The 11,995-nt window shown below is 42.2% G+C and overlaps 1 protein-coding gene across 1 annotated transcript; it reads right to left on the bottom strand.

The window, feature by feature from the left end:
- Positions 1-4,067: 4,067 nt before the first annotated feature.
- ptcd3 (pentatricopeptide repeat domain 3) lies at positions 4,068-11,928 on the bottom strand. The gene is made up of 23 exons (XM_040015275.1): positions 11,801-11,928; positions 9,994-10,046; positions 9,789-9,828; positions 9,635-9,680; positions 9,483-9,551; positions 9,187-9,291; positions 8,954-9,077; positions 8,621-8,724; positions 8,368-8,529; positions 8,191-8,251; positions 7,767-7,849; positions 7,337-7,481; positions 7,198-7,248; positions 7,005-7,094; positions 6,863-6,891; positions 6,602-6,708; positions 6,391-6,469; positions 6,026-6,116; positions 5,821-5,906; positions 5,569-5,705; positions 5,441-5,482; positions 4,978-5,136; positions 4,068-4,224 (listed from the first exon to the last, which is right to left on the bottom strand). Exons 1-23 carry the CDS (start codon positions 11,887-11,889, stop codon positions 4,179-4,181), a joined length of 1,998 nt encoding a protein of 665 aa, XP_039871209.1. The 5' UTR covers positions 11,890-11,928; the 3' UTR covers positions 4,068-4,178.
- Positions 11,929-11,995: the final 67 nt, after the last annotated feature.

Here is an 11,995-nt window from a genome sequence, read left to right as displayed (position 1 = left end):
TTGTTGCATGTTGAAGCTCTGCTTGGAACCTCGTTAAGATCCAAACATGCAATATATGATTTTTTTTTTTTTTTTGCCATTTTTCAAGTGCACTTAAACTTTTGATCAGGACTGTACATTGAAAAGTTCACACAAATTATCACTACTTCAAATGAAAGGTTTATATGGAAGGAGCACCAGGTGATATTCATGTCTAAACTCACTGATGTCTTGGTCTGAAAAAAATTAAAAGTTATACTTTATTTTTTACCACCATTTTTTACTGAAACAATAGAGACAACCAACCATATGGGGGGATTGGTTGTCACAAAGTGTCAAAGCATCTTTAATTGTTGTTAGAATTCATTTCAAAAATGAAAAGTACCCATTTTGAACTGGCACCTTCATTTCCATTGTTAGTGAAGGATTTTTTGCAATTCATGCAAGAGTAAAAGGTGTGGCCCTACACAGTGCCCTTGTTTTTGGTGCCTTGTAATGTTACACAATAATAAGATAATAATGTATATTGAATTGTTTCAAATACAACTTCAAACATTGCTCATGATTCTAATTGAAATGACAAAGGAAAAAGTAGTTGAAGCATAGACCACAGAGCCACACAACAACCTTGGATTTGAGCTGGAAGCTGCTCAGCCAGCTCATGTGATAGCGCTGAAAGGACGTGAGTAAGCCAGACACACTCAAATTGAGTGTTGTATGCTCTCCAGTAATGCCTGTGAGACACACTGACAAAAACACAAGGAAACAGAAAGAGATGTGGACAAGCAGGAGATGGGAGAGAGTCAGGAACAGACCGACTGACTGAGCATTGTGCAGTTTTGGCAGGATGGATCGATTGTTTTAAACACATGTTCAGATACACCGAACAGAAGCTCACGCTGTGTATCCACGTAAGGATTGTATTGCTCAGCTGTGTGGCCAGGTGTCTTTGTGGTGCACGTTAATCAGAGTAAACAGTGGTAAGCCATTAAGCTACATTACACTGCCATGAGTTCACAGAGCTTAAATGAGATGTCACACTAAGCTGGAAATTAAATATTATCATAAACAACAAAAAGTAACTTAAGACGTTTTGTTTGACAGGAAATTCACAGGTGCAGTGACATTATCCAATGTCAGTGTGTCCTAAAACTCCCTCACACAAATGGAATGCGGCCCAGATTAAAATGGTAAATGGCCTGCATTTGTATAGCGCTTTTCTAGTCCTTAAGGACCCCAAAGCGCTTTACACTACATTCAGTCATTCACACACTGGTGATGGCAAGCTACATTGTAGCCACAGCTGCCCTGGGGAGCACTGACAGAGGCCAGGCTGCCGGACACTGGTGCCACCGGGCCCTCTGACCACCACCAATCAAACCAAATCAAACCAATACATGCTGTTCACCTGTTATCAGAATCAGAATCAGAATACTTTATTGATCCCTAGGGGAAAATAGAGCACAGGCTCTCACACAAAAGATGAGAATCACCATAGCAGCTTGCAGTAGAGAAAGCATACACTGTAGGAACGATGGTATCATGATCCAGCGACACATTGTGTCGTCTGTATCTGGATGAATGGAGCAGGGACTGATCAAACACATGAAGGTTAAAATGTCAGGCACCTAAAACATTTTCCCATAACTGTACCATACAGGTTTGATATGCACATGTGGGCATTCCTCTTTACATGTATTTGAATATGACAATATATTAAAAGCACGCAGACAACATAGTATTGTCTAAGTCCATGCAGTATGTGCACGATCCTTTTGGACGACATCACTGAAAGAGGGTGTCAGCTGAAGTATTCTATACTTCATGACTATACTGTTTACTATATTTTATACTTCATATCCTAAACTTTTATATAGTCCCGTGTTTTTGAAAGAGACCAGGGATATCATGATACCACTGTTCTAACATGTTGTTACAGAACATATAATACTCCAAAAAAGTGAGAACTGGGAGTGATTTATTTGTTACATTACAGCGCTGTATTATTATTGTTACTATTCCCTTTTAATAATGATGTTCAGTTAATTGTCTCTCTAATTGGCTTTTTAATCACAGTTAGCTATTCATTAGTGTCATCAAGAGCACTCGCGAATAATCGAAATCGAAATAATAATCGTAAAAATAAGTCATGAGAATAAATAAATATAATACTAATTATGATAATTACTGCAATCCAACCCAGTTTTATTTATAACGCACTTTAAAATAGCCAGCACAGGACCAAAGTGCTGTACAGAAAGTAAGTTAAAAACACGAGAATAAAGGAAAACAGCAAAAGTAAATCAATAAAACACATAATACATAAAAAATTAAAACAGCCATATAATAAAAAAATAAGATTAAATAGCATAGAACTAAAAACAACTAAAATAAAACTACAACTAAAACCAACATCTCACATGGTGTCAAAGGCAGTACAGAGGTGAGCTTTCGGGAGTGATTTAAAAAAACAGGCAGCAAAGAGGCCTGTCTAATCTCTAAAGGCAGATCGCTCCATGGTTTTGGAATTGCTACAGCACGGTCTCCACTAAGTTTGCGCTTTGGCGAGTTCACCATCAGAGACCTGTACCTACAGTTGCATGCTTTTTTGAGGTCAAACCAGTATGCCCCTATCCTCCTCCTGCCGATGATGTTTTCCTCTCATGTCCCTTCATTTTTATCACCAACAACCTGCTATTACCAGACTGAGGTATCAAAAACATCCTGTGTTTGTGAACAGGTTTGACCTCTGACCCCCGCTGCAGTACCGCACACTCATGCTGAGTCAGTTAAGGAGTGGGAGAAAAGAATGCTTCTACTTCCACTGTTGCTCCGGACTATTTGTGCGTGTGTCTGTGTTTTTGCAATGTATTAAGTATTTGGTTACATTTCATCCTTTAATCAAGGCAAATTAAACTCTGATGTTGTAACTTTACACGTGTCCTGTCGTTGCAGCTCATTCAGGGCACTTCTGTCCCTTAGCTACACCCACAGTTAGCCTTAAATAGGTGAGTGTCATCAGCCGGATCGTTCAGGTTTATCTCAGAAGAAGAAATAAGGGTGAAGTGAGAGCATGTGAGGGAGGGTGTTTTCTCATGTCTGTCCTAAATCAGGTCCATCAACGATTGTGTTTGTGTGTGGTAATAGGCTGTTCCTCTTGAGAACGATGCTGTCCTAAGACCACACCCATTTTAAAGTACCCCCCCCACCCTCCTCCTTCTTCAGTCCACTTGTCCTTATTTGGTCGTGCTGCCAGCTCGGCTGATGATTGGTGGAGTGAAAACTATTTTGACTGAAACACACACACGCTCGAACACACCTATATTGCTCCCAGCACCACCCACGTGCACACAGGTACAGACATGATGTAAGGGTTTTCTCTGTACTGATTGCAGCTAAAAATAAATACACAATTGCAATAAATTTAATAAGTAGTAAAGTTGTTTTCGAATGCTTGAATGAATCTTTGCCCCAAAAATTTAGTGTTAAAGGTCCAGAGCAATGTTCGAATGAGATGGAATGATACATAAATGCACATCAGACGGCATGTCTTGTCCAAACACGCAGGACAGAAAGCCTCAGTGTGCATACCTGATTCTGCAGGAACACCACTGTTTTTAACATCTGGAAGTTTCTTCTAATTATGCAGGAGGTCTATGAGGAGACACTGAAGAACGGCCAAAGCAGCATTCCAGATCCCAAATTATGACATTTAAGGAAGCAGCTTATCAGTAAGTTCAGGAAGTTGTTTTGTTATCACACACACTGAATACATCCACACACCCCCAGCCCCCTCCCCTCCACCAACACAGCTAATTGCCATGAACTGTGTAGACCATCCGTCTTGGACAGTAAATCTAGTGCTGTTGTTATTATTATTATTATTATTATCATTATTATTATTATTATTATCATTATTATTATTTATTCATTTTGTAGAATCAGAAGAAGCACTTATACGTTTCAGATGCTCTTCTTCTACTATTAAAATGGTTTTGAGCGAGCATGAAACTATTTTTCATAAAAGGCAGAGCTGAAAACAATCAGGTAAAACAGCACCACCTAGTGACCAAACAATAAAAAACAAGGACAGGGTCACATTGTATTTATTTTACATCCAGAGATAATCCAGGAAAGTACAGACTCTGTATGCATTTAGAAGATGCGAGTCTACGCTGGGTCACTCGGTGTTGTCTCAGTCAGTCAGACGGCTCTCCTGCAGTCTCCAGCTCAGATAAAATAGCTCTGGAAGGGTCAGACAGACGAGATACAGTGTGTAAGCTTTAGCAGATTAAATGGGATTCAAATTCAAATTCAAATTTTATTTGTCACACACACACACACTCACACACGCACACAGTATGACATGGGGGTGAAATGCTTGTAGCTGTGCAATGCCCGACCATTGGGATTGAGAGCTATGATGTCATTTCTGATGTCTGAAGAAATCATTCACCAAGTGGAAAACAACAGCTCAAAATCCATCCATCTATCCATTCAATAAAAGCACTTTTTGTAATAATCTTTTGCAAGTTTAAACTCATAATACTGCCCCCAGTGGTAAGGGTTTACGGTGCTTGAATTTTCTAGCCACGATTAACCACATGCATGTTTGGACAGATGAGACAACGTGATGGATGCATCACTCTGGGGCTGTTTTATGGTCAGTGGAACTGATACATTTCAGCAAAGGAAACAGACTTCCTTAGAAGTTTTGAGTATAACCTCCAGCCACCTTGGATGCTGAACATAACTGAATGTTTCAGCAGGGCAGTGACCCCAACCACAGGTGGAGGGATGATGTAGAACATTTGAATTAGTCAAAATCCAGACCTCAGCCAGAATTATGCCAGGTTTACTGATATCAACCCATAAAATCTGGTAACAGTGTAACTTGATAAGGGCAATTTAACCAAATATCCAATCTTGAGGTTTTTTTGTAATTAAATAACAAAACTATATATCTATCCAGATATCTCTCTCATGTATCCTGCTTACCTTTGCTCTTCAGTCAGATCAAACTCAGCCAGTGCTCTCTTTGCTAGCCTCCATGTTGTTGGCAGGCAGAAGGCTGCAGACAGCTGCACCAACTGCACTGCTTTCTGGGAGTCACCGTCACTGTGGCACACTGACAGGAAGTTGTTCAAGAGCCCCTCGCTGTAGAGTAACACAGCAGGAAACAGAGTCAGAGGCAACTCAGCCAACACAAGGGTTCGTCTGTGCAGGTTCTGGATCATCAAGCTCACAGTAGCTTTGAGAGCTTGAAAAGAAGAAAGTGGATTTCTTTTGTCTTCTTTTCAAACTCTTTAATATCAGTTTTAAAATGTCCTAAATAAAGTTACACAGGTGAAGTTTTCTGCATAAAAAAATAGCAATTGTTGTTCATGTGTGACATGATGAAGGAGTGTGGGCTTTGTCATTGTCATCACTCATTATGAGTCTAGTCTGAAGTGAGACTTACGAAGGAACTCTGTTCCTGGACTTGAAGAGCTGCAGCATCTCCCTGCAGAGAAAAGGTGACATTAGATTGCAGCCAAGTCAGAATACAGTAAAAGTTCTCCTCCTGACATGTGCGGCTGTCGCTCTCACCAGGCCTGTCGGGTCTTGTTAGCTCGCAGCAGCAGTGTGGTGATGTGTGAGAGGGAGGCGGCGCTCCACTCTATACTGGGCCTCAAATCAAATACACTCTTTACATCCAGAGCACATGCTGCAAAGGACTCCTGAACCTGCAGGCAAAAGGCAGGCGAGCTCATAGAAACACACTCAGGTCGGCATTACTAACTCGCTCAACATCACTGTCCAGGTGGCGAAAACTGATAACACAAATGTCGTCAGACTGACCTCAGAACTGTGTTTCTCTCTGGCCATGAGGCCGAGCAGCTCCTCCACCAGATCGGGTTTGTTATCGTGCCCGAGAGTCTTGATGTCTGAAAAAACAGGTCAATGTGACAGATCCTGACATGCAGAGGAAGGGGCTTTTTAAACAATCAATGCATTGTCTACTCTTTATCAAGATATGCACTGAACAATGCATCTTGGAACTCACCTTTCCATATAGAAGGCAGCAAGTCCAGACGGCTGTCCGTGTCCAGGGCCTGCAGCAGGTCCCTCATTCCCTGAGGGTTGGGGTAGTAGAGCTACAAACGCAGGATATAAGGAAAGGTAGTTAAAGCAAGACTGAAGGTGAAACCTATTATTTCTTTATTTTTTCCTTTATAAGACAGAGACAGCCAAAGAATCTTCCAAAACAAATCAGGTTTTTCCCCTTTTTTTCCTCAACTTAGCGCACTTGTGACCTGGAAAGATGACAGATTATAACTGAGACATTATATGCATATATTTAAATATCATTTACATATGCATATAATATAAGCACATGGAGCAGACCGAGAGAAGCAGATATGCACTGACCGAGGGAATGATCTGCTTGTACCATTTCAGCACCACATCAATGTGCTCCATCATGCACAGCAGGTTGAAGAAGCGACCACTGCAGAGGAGGGAGAATGGTTGTTTACCTACCCACGTTTACTGCTTATAACTGGATCAGATACAGATTCAGAGTGATTATACTGCATTACACGACCACATCGTTGGAAGTTAGCAGAGGGTTCCTACTTACTAGTAAATGCTCTGCTGGAAGGAGTCTCCCAGCAGCCTCCAGTTCTCCCCGACATCTACCAAACTCTGGATTTTATATCCCAGCTCCAGATCTTTACTGTCCAAACACTGCAAGGACAAAAAGCATGCACGCGGAAACAGGTCACGCTGTATAAGCAGGGCATAGCCTCCTTTAATTATAATGTATGACTGATAATTGTGTCACCACTGATCTGGGAGCTAAGAATCAAACGCTGCTATGAGACTGTAAAGCAGGACTCACTATTCTCATTGCGCTGGAGAAGAACAGAACTGGAGAGACAGAGAGAGAACACAGCATCAGTTTTACCATCCACATGTCCGCACGTTTGTTCTACCCGAACAAAAGGAAACATTTGCTAAATCTGTCGTGCGCCGTGATATACCATCGTCAGGGTCCTGGCAGGTGAAGATGCGTCCCTCCAGCTCAGCTATCACCTCCTGAAGAAGGTCAGTGTTGTTCTGTGCAGAAGAGGCTGGAGAGGAAACACATGGGGTGAATGCACATTTAAAAGCACGCAGCCGACAAACAGCGCAGATGCCTGTGAGGGTCACGTATGAGAGCAACTGCAGGGCTACCTGATTTGTAAAAGACTGCCAGGATGTGGTCGTAGGAGGCCAGGCTGGGAGCTGCACACACACACACACACACGCACAGAGAAAAAAATAAGACTTGCCTGTAAAACACCAGGTAATAAAACACGAATGGCAGTGTTACCTATCCCCAGCGCCTTCATCTCATTCAGAGTGTGCAGAGCTTGTGTTTTGGCCAAGAAGCCGCAGCGTCTCAGAGCTTTGAGGACGCTGTTGAAGGTCAACAGGTTAGGACGAACTTTCTGCTGATTCATCTGGTTCAACAGCTCCTGCAGACAAGGAGACGCCATTGTGAATATTAACTATTTGATTTGATTTGATTAACTAGGAGACCAGAAAGGGTCCAATGGAGAAGAGAGCAGGAACACTGATGACCTTTAGCTTTAAAAGGTTGGAAACGACCAAACTACCAGTGCAAAGATGGCAGTAAATACAAAACCTCTTTACCACAGGACAAATTACTTGTGTTTGTTTGCCTTTTTTTTTTTTTTTTTTTTTTTAAATACAAAAGCATTGTGCAGCAGCGATCAATAAATCAGTGTGAAGGGTCTTACAGCAACGAGGTCCCATCGCTCATTAAATTTGTCTCGGACATCTGGAGCTGCTGAGATCAGAGCATTGAAGATGTGGACATCAGCTGAAGGCAAACGATTGGGTTATTAGTTAACAGATTACATATATAATGTAAAATATATACAAAAATACATAGTATATGGCCAAAAGTACTTGGCCACCCCATTACACCCACAGTTAAACTGTGAGTCGGGCTATAAGAGTCCTCCAGTTTTTCCATCTTCGATGAAACAACATATTTCCTTATCACCGTAAGAAGACACAAAATTCATTCAATTTAAGTTCAAGACTCATTTAAATGATGAGAAGAATAACTACACGAAAGGCCACATGATTGCTAGAAGCAATGACATGACCTCTATACAGTATTTAACCAAAGCAGTGATATTAACCAAAGCAGCTCACCTGTCAGCCTGTTGTTAAGCATATCTGTGTACATGCTGAATGCCTTTGCATAGGCTCCATGCTGTGGGGACACACACACACACACACACAAATATTAGGATACACTAAAATGACCCTTTCACTGCTGTTGCAATGCTGCAGGCCTGCATTTAGCCTGTGACTCTGATGCACGCCTACCTTGACCATGCCTCTGATGAGAGCACAGTAACAGCGTGTATCCCGCTCTGGCAGCAGGTTAAAGATTCTCTCCGCATTGTTGTTTTCTTTCCAGGTGAACTTCAGGAAGTCTGAAGCTCGGCGGACCCGTGCTTTCCTTTTCTTCAGCTCCTCTCCAAATTCCTGCGGAGAAAAAAACAGAGAAGTATCCTGCAGTGCTAACGTCCTTTTCACTGGAGCAGCTACTTTAATGTTACGTCAGGCGGGAACTCACTGCGTCGTCTGTCTGTGGCTCCCCATCCTGGACGGGGTCCCTGTCGCTGTAGAGACAGATAAGGTCCAGCAGGCTATGGGTTGTTTCCATGGAGACAGTAGTGCCTGAAAAAAAATTGCAAAAAACCATTTTTAAATGTGAAGCTTTGAGCTCCAAAGTAACATTCTGCAAAATGCAAAGAACTTCTGCAGACAACACCTATACTACTGATGCACACAATAGCAGAGTAAATAAGTATTTGGAGTACAGCTTTACGATATTCATGCTGTGCGTGCATGTGTGTGTGCATGCGTGCGTGTGTGCGCATGCGTGTGTGTGCGCGTGTGTTCTCACCAGCTTGCAGTAACTGATCATACATGTCAACAGCAGCTGTAACTTTCCTCAGGGTGATCCTTTCCTTCAGTGCTTCCTCACTCACCTCCTCAAGACGCAGGGATACAGTCTCTGGCATCAGACACTACATACACACACAGACAGACACGACAACCAATTGCTTAGTGAAAAGGAACCGCACAATATGAGAGCAGCACTACACTACATACCACACACTGCTGTGCATTTCTTACGGGTATATGAGGTTCTGCAAAGTCTTTGGTGAAGAGTTTGGGGTTGTTGTTGACGATGTATTTGGCTGCAGATCTGCCGGACTCCTGAGAGAGAGAGAACAGCTTCTGCAGAGATACAATAAAGCTGGTTTATTAGGTTGCTCACAGAGTAATGAGCAATACAGGCAAAAAACAAAGTTGTCTGCATTACCTGATCTAAGACTTTTGAAATGAATTAAATAAAAAGAGAAACTGTCTGATGTAACTAACAGTGTCCCTAAATGTACATACAAGCATAAAGACATGTTTTAACATACAAACTCAGTAGAAGTCCTGGGAGAGAGGTAAGGATCATCCTGGAATTGGTAGGGATATGCTGTGGGATCCTGCAGGGGCAAAGAAAAGGCGGTCAGTCCAAGCTAAAAATCCAGCTTCATGAATACAGTGAAAAATGTGAAGGTGCTCTCACCCTGCTGACAGTTGAAGCCAGGGCCTCCAGCACTGCCTCTCTGCTCCTGTTTGATAAAGAAAAACATGAGTTTAATGCCTCATTTAAAGAACGCTTTAAACAAAAGAGCATGAGAGGCTGTAATACCCCACTTCACAGTCAGATCAGCTCATACCATGTTTTCTTCCTAGGGATGACAACGGACTCTGTCGATTCTGCGACACAATTGACGAGACGTGAAGATTAAAAATGAAAGCTTTGATGTAATAAATGCTCCTTTCACTTCAATATTTTCCTGCTCAACTAAACTCATTGATGAAATCCAAACGCTTCTTAAATTTAACCCACTGACTAACAAACACTGAATTTATATCATTTACCTTTATTGGCTTCTGCAGCTTGCTGTCGTAGAGCTGAGGTCCAACCGAAGCCCCTGAAAGATCATTTTTGTCAGTTTAGCCAGAATGATTTTCTCCATCCTTGTTACACTTCAATCTAAAAACACGACCAGCGCTACACCTGCTTTAACTGGATGATGTATCCTCACAGGTCTGTCGGCTGAAATTAAGCGCTCCTCTATCGACACCAAAATATGTTTCACTTAACAGCGGTCTGGTTTATTTTCCACTAACGTCAACACAACAAATCTCCCTAGAATTAAACTGTTAAGTGTTTGGGTTGCTTTGCTCAAGTCTGTTGTGTCACATCATTTTTGTGCTGGCTAAATGTTCAAAAAATGATCAGTACAAAAGAAATAACAATTACATAAATTGTTACTGGTTAATAGTTATTTGGTAAAGCTAGATCAGTACTGACCCAGAATATCAGTAGGAGTGTCCTTACTAGTTAGACACTTAACATGGAGCCACCACCTGCTGTATATATGGTAAATACTACAGTCTTTGTGTCACAGCTGGTTCCCTGGACAAAATGTGTGAATTTGGGTGTTTTTTCAAGCATTCTTCTTCTTCTGGCTGTTTCCTTTAGAGGCAAATAATCCACCATCTCACTCCATCTCTAGTATCCTTTTCTGTCACACCAACCCTCTGCATTTGTCTGTGGACTCCATCTTTTCCTCCTCCCTGGCAGCTCCATCATCAACATCCTTTGGCCAGTCTATCCACTATCCCTCCTCTGCACATGTCCAAACCATCTCAACCTTGTCTCCCTAATTTATCTCCAAACCGCTCGACCTGAGCTGTCGCTCTAACTCATATACTTGTATAATAATACTCATGATTCATTCCTAATACTTCTCCTTGTGGTCACTCAACAATAAAATTCAATTCTGCCACCTCCAGCTCTGCCTCCTGTCTGTTCTTAGTGCTACCATCCAAACCGTCCATTACAGCGGGTCACACTATACCAGAGGTTCCCAAAGTGTGAGTCTGTGTGTCTGTGTGTGTGTGTGGGGGGGGGGGGGGGTTATGAATTAAAAAAAAAAAAAAAAAATGAAGGGGGCCTAGCAAAAAACAGTTTGGGAACCACTGCACTTCTGTCACAAATCTCCCTGACACTTGTCGTCCATTATTCTGGGTGAATTTAAATTTGCCCATCACTACCTCTGCACCTTACATCTTCACTGTTACACCTGCCTCGCTCTCATTCCCACACTTCCTGTCTAACGTCAGCCGACTTTTGTGAAAAAGGAGAGAAAAAAAAGCTTTCACGGCGGTCACATTCTGTACATCTGGCATCGTCTAAGAGTATTGGCCAGACAGCACATCAGTAAGGCTCTGCCACCGTTGCGACCGTTCATCTGTGACCTGCTTGTTTGCAGAGAGTCCTCCAAGCAAACTCGGACATTTCAGCTGTTACATTCACACGTCATAGCTAACTTCTCAGCAGCTTATTCAGCACCTCTAGCTCCTTGTGTCAGATATATTCTTATGTGCCGAGGATTACAAAAGGCAGTTAATGGTTGTGGAAAATGCAGGTGTGACGCTTTTTAACGTTTTAGTTACTATTTTCCTCACTAATGTAGACATTTAAGAATCCGTGCTAGTTAGTTGGGGCTTCACACGTCTAGCAGCTCTCTGATGTAAACGACGTGAAGACATGACCTCCTGTCAGACGGCGCTAGCTGTTGCAGCTGTCGCACTCTTGTCGCAACAAATAAAAAACACAACATAGGAGACGAATGAATAACGCCCGTATTTAAAATAACCATTTATCAACTCGTCCTACCTGTGGCCCAACAGCTGCTCGAGGTTATATAGAAGAAATCGTCCGTTTCTCTGCACAGAGTGCCCTATGTGCCTACCGGGCGCCGCCATATTGCTACAAACTGAAGGATTCTGGGAGGGACAAAACTATCTGTGCTAAGACGGAGGGGGGAGTTAAATAACAAGTAGTGACATTTTGGAGGATATAGTGCACTTT

The sequence above is a fragment of the Simochromis diagramma genome, unplaced genomic scaffold (genome assembly GCF_900408965.1).
Source record: "Simochromis diagramma unplaced genomic scaffold, fSimDia1.1 OVJJ01000685.1, whole genome shotgun sequence".
Taxonomy (NCBI): domain Eukaryota; kingdom Metazoa; phylum Chordata; class Actinopteri; order Cichliformes; family Cichlidae; genus Simochromis; species Simochromis diagramma.
The sequence above is the reverse complement of the archived record's forward strand: the minus strand, read 5'-3'. Positions and strand labels throughout refer to the sequence as shown.